Source organism: Charadrius vociferus, unplaced genomic scaffold, assembly GCF_000708025.1.
Source record: "Charadrius vociferus isolate BGI_N301 unplaced genomic scaffold, ASM70802v2 scaffold55, whole genome shotgun sequence".
Classification (NCBI taxonomy): Eukaryota; Metazoa; Chordata; class Aves; order Charadriiformes; family Charadriidae; genus Charadrius; species Charadrius vociferus.
Window position 1 is genome coordinate 2,678,529 of NW_009648444.1, and position 9,769 is coordinate 2,688,297.

Consider the following 9,769-nt stretch of genomic DNA (forward strand, 5'->3'; position numbering starts at 1 on the left):
TGGAAAGAAGTTGTTTCCATTTTTATTTTATGAGAAGATATAATCCAGATTTGTTAGAAAAAAAGTGTTTCAAGAGGACAAATATAAACCATTTTGTGCAAGGGACACTGAAACGGGTATTTCAGTCCTGCTGGGACCTTCTTTCCATTGTCTCCACCGTTTCTTTTACCAGTTCTACATTAAACCTTTCTTTAATACACCATAAGTCTCATTCATTTGAATGAAAAATTGTGTAGGGGATAATAAGTTAGCTCAGTTACTGCTTAATGTTTCTTTTTTTAGCTGGAGTAAGGAGGCTATATGCATCACAGACTTACCAGTGTACTCCCGTTCTGCATATTGTGCAAGTCTCTGTGAGCATGAGCACAAAAATCCAGGCAGGCAGTGACCCCTGAGAATGGGCGACCTTCTTTTAAACCCAGGCGACACTCGGGTGCTCTGTGTTCATACTCGATCTGCAAAAAGATGACAGGTATCACTGCAACCCAGCTGGATGCTCCAGTACACAGAACTAGCACCGAATGCTCCGCTGTAACAACATGCAAGTTTCCTAACATCTTGGAGGTGGCAACATACAGATCTTGAAGACAAATAAAACCAAGCAATTTGATAGCAATTTCGTATCCATACTTCATTTGCTGCTGTTTTCTTCCCTGTTACCTTCTGTCTCTGGCGTGATTGTGAAATTGGCCAATAATACTTTTCCTCATGTGTTACTTTTGATTCTCTGCCAGTGGTTGGTGTTTTTACATGACAAATGCAGCCTATGGTTTCAGTGTCTGGCACTGTAAGAGTGATATGTTTGTGTAGACTGGAAATATACCAAGCTATTAAAGGAAAATGGCTTTAGAAAACTGACTTCAGAATGACTTCATGAAAAATAATAATTTGCTTTTTGATTTGTAATATTTTGGCGTGCTAGACTTACATTTCATTAGCTTAAGTATGACTCCAACCTCTGACCAAGAAGAGAGATAATTCAGTCAAGACAATACTTTCTACCCGCACACTCATTACTAAGGACCTTTACAAAGAGTTGTTAATGCAACAATAAACCTGACACGAAAAGAAAGGATTTTGTAACGGAAAATTAAGCCTTAGACAAATGACGGTTTCATATTTTATTTAGAAAATTAAAAATGAAGCCGTGTTTGTAAAATGCTTTGCTGATATTCCTGAACCTTTCAAGTGAATGCAAAAATACCTACACTTAATGGAAATTAAGAGATCCCATTTTAAGTTAAGGTGAAATTAGAATTTCTGCCAAGTCTTGATCCAAGATCACTAAAAGATGTCTAGTTTGCTCACAGACCTTTATTTTTAAAATTTGGAATATTTACTTCCCTGGAATCTGAAAATAATAGCAGAACAAAACTTGAAACATGTAAATGTCTTTGGAATTAAATGAGTGTTCTGAAACATTAGCCAGACTGTAATTGTCTGATTAAAGTATGCCGGTGCCACCGTTCTCTGAGATGTTCTGTTTGGTCCAGTTGTAAAAACAGACCCTTTCCAATTCTAGATTTTAATCCAGTAGCAATCCAGACTTGGATTAGAATAAATCTGGGAATCTGCAATGTCTTTTCAGGATTCAAATGGGGATTGATTTTAGGGCTTTTTGGTTTTAGAACCTTTTACAATACCATACAAATTAGGCCTCAATCATCTCTCTTTAAAGCCACTGACAGTTGCTTGATCAGGGTTTCCCCACAAATACAAGGTTTGCATGAAACTCCTGAAGGTAGGACAAGCTATACACACTCCTTATTACCCAAGGTAAAAATGGAAACTTGTAAAAGCATGTATTTTCAACAAGTGTCAGGCAGGACCACGGCTTACATGCAGAAAAGTTCTTCAGCAAATTTTTGTGGGGAAAAAAAAGCAGCCCAAGCAAAGAACCACTTTATTGTTCACCACCCCCTCATTTTTTCTTCTTCCTCTTCCTTTCCTTTCTTGCAGAATGTCTCTCAGATATTTGGACAGACAACCACAGCTAGTGGGCACACGGCCACAGTTTCCTGCATAATGAGTCTTCAAACATTATCTGATCAGGTAAGTGAAAGTGGGCAAGACTGCTTACCCTGTCTAGTTGCTACTAAATATGTAGGAGTGAGTTTTCTGGCAAATAAAAATGGACAGTTTTGTGTTAGTTCTGTCAACGGGAAAGAAAGAAGACGTCATAGTTTGGAGTGATGCTGATAGTTTGGAGACTATAAGTTCTGCGAATGTTTGTAATGGTACTGAACCTGAGCAATGAAAATGGAGGCCAACAGTTATGTGTTTTCAAGGGGTATGTTGTCAAATTTTGATGCATCTGAAAGACTTTTGGTAAAGAAACACAGATGAGAGCGAGCCACGCTGGGAACCTCGTTAAAGCTTTGAATGTGCTCGTATCTGTGAATGCTGCTTCACAGAAAATGCGTGTGCACGATACCCTCATGCAAGAAGGCTGGTGCAGGCACTTGTGTGCATATGCAGGGCTGAGTGTGTTCAAACATGAAACTTTGCTTTAAAAGCATGTTTGCAATGGCTATTTTGGTGAAAACGGAATTCATCTGCCACTTGAGAGAGCAGAACTGAAACTCTGGCTTCAGGACTTGAGTGCAATATTATACACTGCCTTCTGGCACCATTGCCAGTCTCACACCATCTTCATTGCTGTTTTGCTAGTTTGGCTGGTGAATCATGCTAAATCCAGAAATTTTTGTTGTAAAGCTGAGGAGTTCTGCTCAAGTGTGAAGTAATTTTATTGTGTTGATGTAGGTGAAAAGATTAGTTCTATTTAGTGGACCAAATTCTGCTAGTTTTACTTTTGAAAGCCTTTTAAGTGGAATCGTTCATTTCCATTTGTCTTTACCCCGATGTCAAAGTAATGCTGGCATAAAATGTACATAATGGTTTGGCACAAGGTTGAAGCATTGGAAAGTGTGGTAGAAATCAGGTTATTTGCACGACTGCTCTAATTCCTTTTTCCCCCAGCATACCTGGTTGTTATATGCATCAGGTGCAAGCTTCTTGTAGGTGGGTGCCATCAGGGTTGACAGATTCTGCAAATTGGATTCTAGTTTTTCTTCCTGTTAGGAGATGCAATAGAGTTCAATGACATTTTCATACTGTACATATGGGATCTAAGAAGTTAGGGTCTTTACACAATTATGTTTACACTGATAGTTGTGTAAAGGCCTAGACTATTATCATTCTTGTTTAGACAATAACTGTTGTGAATTTCCTTTTAATTTTATTGTTTCACAATCACTCATTGAAGTAATGAAGTAGTAAAGTAGTGTGAACCTTGCAAGAGGACATGACGTACTATGAGCTTACTTTGGTTTGTATTAAGAAGAATCACATTCTTCAACATGGAGATGTTTTAGATCCAAGCATGATAAGCCTCATTATTTTCCCTATTGGAGTTTTGGGAAAATAATACTCTTCAGAAAGCTTGAGAGAAATAGTATCAGAATGGTCCATCGAGTAAATCTGGCTAATTTAAGGGCTTTGAACATTACAATGACAACACACTGAAATATCTTTTCATGCAGCAATTTAAAAATATTTAAATACTTCAGACTTCAAAGAGTTCCCAATTCTTAAGCAATGAAGAACTGTGAACAATGAAGAACTGTGAACATGTCTAGTAGTTGGTGATACGGAGGTAGGAATGACCACACTTCTTTTTTTTTCTCTAAGGAGAGGTACACACTCTCAAAATGAAGGGCTCTTTAAAAATGAAGTACTCTAATAACATACTCCAAAGTTGTTCCCCATCCTCTCAGGATGAGAATCCCGAATTTAAAACTTTGCTTATATGATGGCCTTATTTTTAATTTCAAGTGCATAAAGAACACTGGCATACTGGAGCGGTATACTTGTTTTTAGGAGTTTGTATATTTTAGGAATGCGTGAAGAGCTGTGAAAAACCTATGGGTTTGAGATAGACGTGTGTTTGGTGCGTTAAAAGTTTCTGTCTCCTACTATGGGACTATATCCTAGTTTGGGACTCTGAAATGACATTATGAAATTGTCACAAATATCTTGCTGTGAACTTGTGGCTGCTGCCAGAACTTGGAGCTTTTGTATGGCCCATAGGTTACCATTTGTAAGCGTTACTTCTAGTTTTTATTGGTGAGGATCCTATTTGTGTTGTCTATAAATTGTGTCTATGCTATGGGACGCAGACCCTGGTCTGGGTTTTGGCTGCCCCTGACTTTGTGTGGCAACAAGACTGGAGGGTAAAACCATCTTCCCTGCCCAGCTCTGGCTTCCATGGGAAGTAAATCCAGGAATGCAAGTTGGAATAGTGCCCTGGTGGGCTCTGGCCAGGTATCCAGCTTAGAAAATGTAGGTGGTTTAGGATTGCAGGCTATCATAAAGAATACTTTGTGCCACAGCATGATTGAAGGAGACCTGTTCTGTAATTCTTGGGGCTGTAGAGAAGCAGTGGGGAGGAAAACTTCTATGTTAATTATAATGATATTCTAAGCAGTGTGCTATTCTCAGCACAGGCCATAGGATGCAGAAGTACCTGGTGCTCTGATCATGTGAAGGAAATGCTTGGATTTGAGTAAGACACTGGAATACAGTGAAAGCTGTAGACCCACGTGTCAGTACGTAAGCAAGGGACTAAATTTGCATGTGCTTGCCAAAAAACAGACTGGGCCATTGGAGCCTCCCAGACACATGACTAGCTGGAGGTGTCCAGGAGTCGTTGCAGTCATAACTTCAAAGGTATCTTGTGCCCAGGCTAAGGTCAATGGGTTTTTTTATTACTCTGACTCGTTTTAAACAGTTGCCAGTTTGCTGTAACACCGAGCCCAGTCTGGACACATTCAGTGGGGCAGGACTGTATGTAGAATGAGTCTTCCTATCCTCTTCTTCCTATTGTCATCTCAGAGTTTCATCATGTTTGTCTCCATGCAGTCTGCTCTGGTTCCCAGTTGCACTGTTATGTGCCTTCAGTTGGTAAACCTTCCGCTCTGCCACCGGGGAATGCCCGATTGCAGGCCTAATACAGCCACAATTATTCAGGCTGTGCCCTCTCCTCTAATTGTGAAAGCCAGCAAACACGGTTTGAAGTCTCAGGGCTTTTACCAGCTGTCAGAATTTGGACAGTCAATTCAGCTGGCTCAGTGACTGGAATCAATCAGCTTTGATTGGCAGTTACTTAATTACCCTACATGTATGCCATCGAGGCGGGGCTGGCCCCTGGTCTCTCGTACAGTATCTCTATTTGCAGAGTGACAGAAAACATTTCCTTGCAAATGAGGCTCACTTTAGAAATGAACACCAACCTCTTTTGGGTCATCCCCCATCAGCTTAAACTTTCTTGGAATCTTGCTTCTGGCAAACTTACAACCATTGTAGTACATGCTCCAGGAGCAACCAAAGGAAAATGAAGCACCACAAGTTTCAGGGTCCAGCCCTTGACATGCGCAAGTCCGTCTGAAAAACAAGAGAATATGGCTGTTAGCAGCAGGCGGATCAGCCCAGGGCACTCCCGCAGTGGGCATCGGTGTTCTGGGGAATCACTGGTCTTGGATTGTCTTCCATCAGTAAATAATGAAGAAATGAAAGAGGGGGGCATACACATTGTAACAGAAGAATTTAGCAAAGTGAATAGTTTCATGGTTGCAAAGCAAAGATTCTGGGGTTTCTACGCTTCTGTGAGAAACCTGGCTTTGCTCAAAAGAGGGTATGTTTGTGTGGTGCCTTGTTAGGCAGTGGTATTCACAGTACCTGAACGGGGCGTATGCTGATGGCACTGCAAGAATGGGCGAGCCCTCTGAGAGGGGCTAAGCAATAATTTCTGAAATATGACTCTACCCATGAAGCCAAAGTAACATACAGTCATAGCTATGTTAATTCTGGTCAAAATGTTCTTTGCTTTCAGAAAGATATGGGAAAACGACATAGTGCAATTTCTTTACATTCAGGCTAGCTTCTGTAGGCTTACCGCGTGATTTAGTGCATCTAGTTTTTATCTCAGTGTCAAGGTATCTGCTGTCCTGGGCCCTGCTGAGATCTCTTCCTTTAGATATACTGAGATGCTTCAAAACTCTAGGAAGATGTTTTTTCCGGATTTATAAGAATGTTTATGTTGCTTTCCTCACAAGGTTTGTGGGCTTTCAAACTGCCTTAAATAGTTGGAAAGGTTCTGAGTATTTCAGCATATTAGCATGAGCAGAGGTGCGAGGCTGAAAGTGTGGTTGCAAGTTTGGCAAGCATACCCTTTGTTCCACTTACTCTTCGTTCAGGGCGCACCGCCGGTTCGTGAGCGTGCCGTACTTCCTCAGGGTGTCGGTGAGTTCGGAGTAGAGCTTGTCAGCCAGGCTAGTCGGGATTCCCTCCCAGACCAGGATGAGAATCACGATCACCGCCGTTTCACACGTGTGGCCCGCTCGCTCGCGCACCAAGCAGAGTAGCTTTTCCTCCTGACTGCTTCTGCGGACTACCTGCATGCACAGCAACACACACCCCCAGAGCCCCAACACAAACAATGCGTTTCTTAATGTTAAGAGCAAGAGAATAGGAAACCTCAGCGTTACTGCGTGTGTGGGGAGGTTACTTCTACTTCTGTCTTCCTCTTTGTTTCTGGCAACTTGGTCTATTTTTCTCATTCGTGATATGGGCCAGGGCTACCTGTTCTGTTTAATGAAGATGACTCTAAGAGGCTACACTTGACTGATAACATGGAAAGCCGTGGTGGTGGAAACCAGCTTTGTAAAGGTATTCCCCATGCTCTGATTCGGCAGGAACGTTCTCCTGAATCTGCGCTATGGTACAAGTGGTCCAGTTTGATTAGTGGGCAAAAGGAACTGAGCAGCGAGATGCCTCCCCTGACAGAGCTGGATGGTGGACAGTGGCACTTAGGGCAGGAGCCATGCAGAGAAAGGGAGACAGCTAAGCAAGGGACTAAATCACTGGACATGGGAGCTCTCTCCCTTTCCCTCCCAAACTTAAGCAGCTAAACTTGTAATCAGCCTCTCACTTTTGTGACCTGCCCTTACTACATACAAACATTACAGCGCTGAGAGGAAAGCAGATGCTGTTCACATAAGAGTGTTCTTGCTTCTCAGTGTCTGTGCTACTGTGGGTATTTCTGAAAAAAAAAAAAGGTGCAGTCTGGCAGGCATAAAGAAGATAATCATGTATCAGTTTTTCCTCATCCTGTCTTTCCCCAGCCTACCCAAACCACTCAGTAATTTGTGCCAAAGTACGACAGTGTTTGCTAAGAGGGTGTCCTAATGTCTCTCTGGAACTGGAAGTGCATTTTAAAAACATCACAGTGGTGCGCTTACTGAACTTATTTGTAAGCTAAAATTAACCAGCATTGAGAATGTCTGGTGTTAGGAATCTTAAATCTAAGCGAAACTGCTTTCCTTCTCAGGTTTTCATACCTTTAAGCCAAATCTTATTCTTCTTGTTCTCCATGCAACAAGTAAATGGGAGTGTGAGAGACGGGTGGGAGCAGGCTACGGGCATCATGCGGTACTGCTGCTGTTGAGCTATTTTAAGTTTCATAGTGTCAGCTAACAGAAGGACATGCCACTGCTGTCTGCTTACATGAACCATCGTACTGAACTAGATTAGTCTTAATGTTTGTGTACATCACTTACCCATTTAGCAATTGGACATCCTTGAGAACTTTTGCCTTCTTTCCCAGTGTAGACAACCCTCTCAATCCTTATAGCTTTACCCTTCTGTCCAAATCTTAAACAAACAGAAATATGTACAATAAGCAGATTCATTTGGTTCTGTGCGAACACTGAAAAGATGGAGCACGTTTGCCAGTCTTATCTTAAAAAATAAACACTATGAATTACAGGGAGGGATGTGCAATGCAGTTTATCTTGCTGATTTTATTATAGTGGTGGATTGATATGTTAAGAGAGGCGAATGTCTTTAATACATCACGGATGAGTAAAAATTATCCTTATCGCATTAATATTCCCAAACCTTTTAACTGTTTCTGTAGAGAATTTGTTATAGATGACATTTGGAAAAGTGGCCTCGAAGTCTCTCTATTTTGGGGAGGAATTTTACACTTTAATTTCTGGGTTGAACTTAAAGTTATTACTCTGGAATGTATATAACCAGTTGTCATGGAACAGCTGGCATGCAGTAGTCACTCTGTTAATTTTTGGTGCTTGTTTCTGGCTTAGATACAGTGTGAATTGGTTAAGTCATGATTAATTTGCATCATATCTATTTACTTTATCATCCACTCATAAATTGTTTTTTATTTACTTCTGCCTGACTTCTATACTGAATTAGGATCATGAGATGCCCTCAAATGATGCTGTTTGTGTGTGTCTTTTTGCGACCAAGGTGGGCAAGCTCAGCTCTTGCTGAAACATTTCATCAAGGTGATTATGCTGTCAAGACAGAACCTAGCCCCACACGCAAGTAGTGCTGTTACCCAGAGCAAATGGGATCCACTTCCCACGTCCTCTGATGGACCAGGTGGAAATATGTGGCAAATGCTAAGTGAAGCAAATCTTGAATCAATAAAAAGGGTCAGACTTGTTAAGGTCGGGCATTTCCAGGCATGTTCTCTGGCCAGGGCTCTGCCCGGGCTGCTGCAGCTGGGGGGTGTCCACCTGCTGAGCCCTAGAGCACATCAGGTTGCAGGTGAGGCCGTGCGTTAGAAACCTCAGTGTCTGCAACGTTACAGATCCAGCTACCATGTTGACTCAGCTCCATTTTAGGGACTGGGCAAATTGTACTTCCATCACCATTTCTTGAATTCTGCCTCTCTCAATGGCATTACCTTTTTTTTTTTTTTTTTTTTTGTTAAATAACCAAGTGTAGGGACTAAATCGCCATCTCCTTGTTCCTTGCCTGTTACCTATAGAGCAATCAAGATAGTTCCTTCCTGTTATGCAGCCTTTTAATGATGCCTTGAGAACTTTTGACCTTTCATCCCTCTTGTTTTTGCACTAAAATCTTGGTGACATATTTAAGAGCAAATATTTGTATTTAAACTTCTGTCCTGTAAAGGAAATGAAAAATGCTTATTTTTAGATGTGATCTCATTGTGAAATTTCAGTGTCACGGGAAATTATACAAATAAAATCAGGTTGTACTACATATGTTCTGCAGGCAACTGTTAGGTCATTTTTTCCTACTTAGGCTTGGATGTTAGTATACATTTGTTTCTTTAATTAACCACGTTAAAAAAACCATTTTTAAATCTTAACATTTTCTGTCAATTTGCTAATCTGGATTGCAGGACGACTGTGCAGATGCTGCTACAGAAATACGTTGAACATTACACACTAGGAATGAAACGGACTTTGTCTCAAATCTTTTCACTGTCACAAAGGAATTTGTGCCTGATGTTTGTCATGCTTGCTTTCAGGCCAGAGCTGATTGGCTTTAAAATCAGACCAAAACTCACTGAGGATAAAGTAGGGATTGGGAGAAGGAAGAGGTAATACCTATGTATCCTCCATGGATTCTGCAAGAAATTTGTTCTGGTATAGCTAAAATATTAACTGCAACTCTAATCCAAATCCTGGTTTGTTTGGCAGTGCTGATGCCTTAAAAGTCAATCCACATTCATAGGAACCCAGTTTAAAAGTGCTTCAATTGTCATTAGTGTCACCAACTGCACACATGTGCTTGAGAGTATCTTTATAGTTAAGTGCTTTTTTTACTTAGGGATACAAAATTAACTACTGAGGAAGAGTTCTGGAGTTCTTCATTCAGGGAATCACACAGTTCATACCATATGAACAGCTGAAAACTAGCCATTGTTCAAGTGGCT

At 41.0% G+C, this 9,769-nt stretch overlaps 1 protein-coding gene across 1 annotated transcript in view; it reads right to left on the reverse strand.

Moving 5' to 3' along the window:
• Window positions 1-9,769, reverse strand: part of TET2 (tet methylcytosine dioxygenase 2) — a 21,816-nt gene that overhangs the window by 5,075 nt on the left and 6,972 nt on the right. Inside the window, exons 3-7 of the mRNA XM_009885502.1 lie at window positions 7,617-7,710; window positions 6,244-6,452; window positions 5,292-5,442; window positions 2,985-3,074; window positions 318-455 (exon numbers count right to left, since the gene is read on the reverse strand). Coding sequence (XP_009883804.1) covers window positions 318-455; window positions 2,985-3,074; window positions 5,292-5,442; window positions 6,244-6,452; window positions 7,617-7,710 — 682 coding nt within the window. The remainder of the gene's footprint in view (window positions 1-317; window positions 456-2,984; window positions 3,075-5,291; window positions 5,443-6,243; window positions 6,453-7,616; window positions 7,711-9,769) is intronic.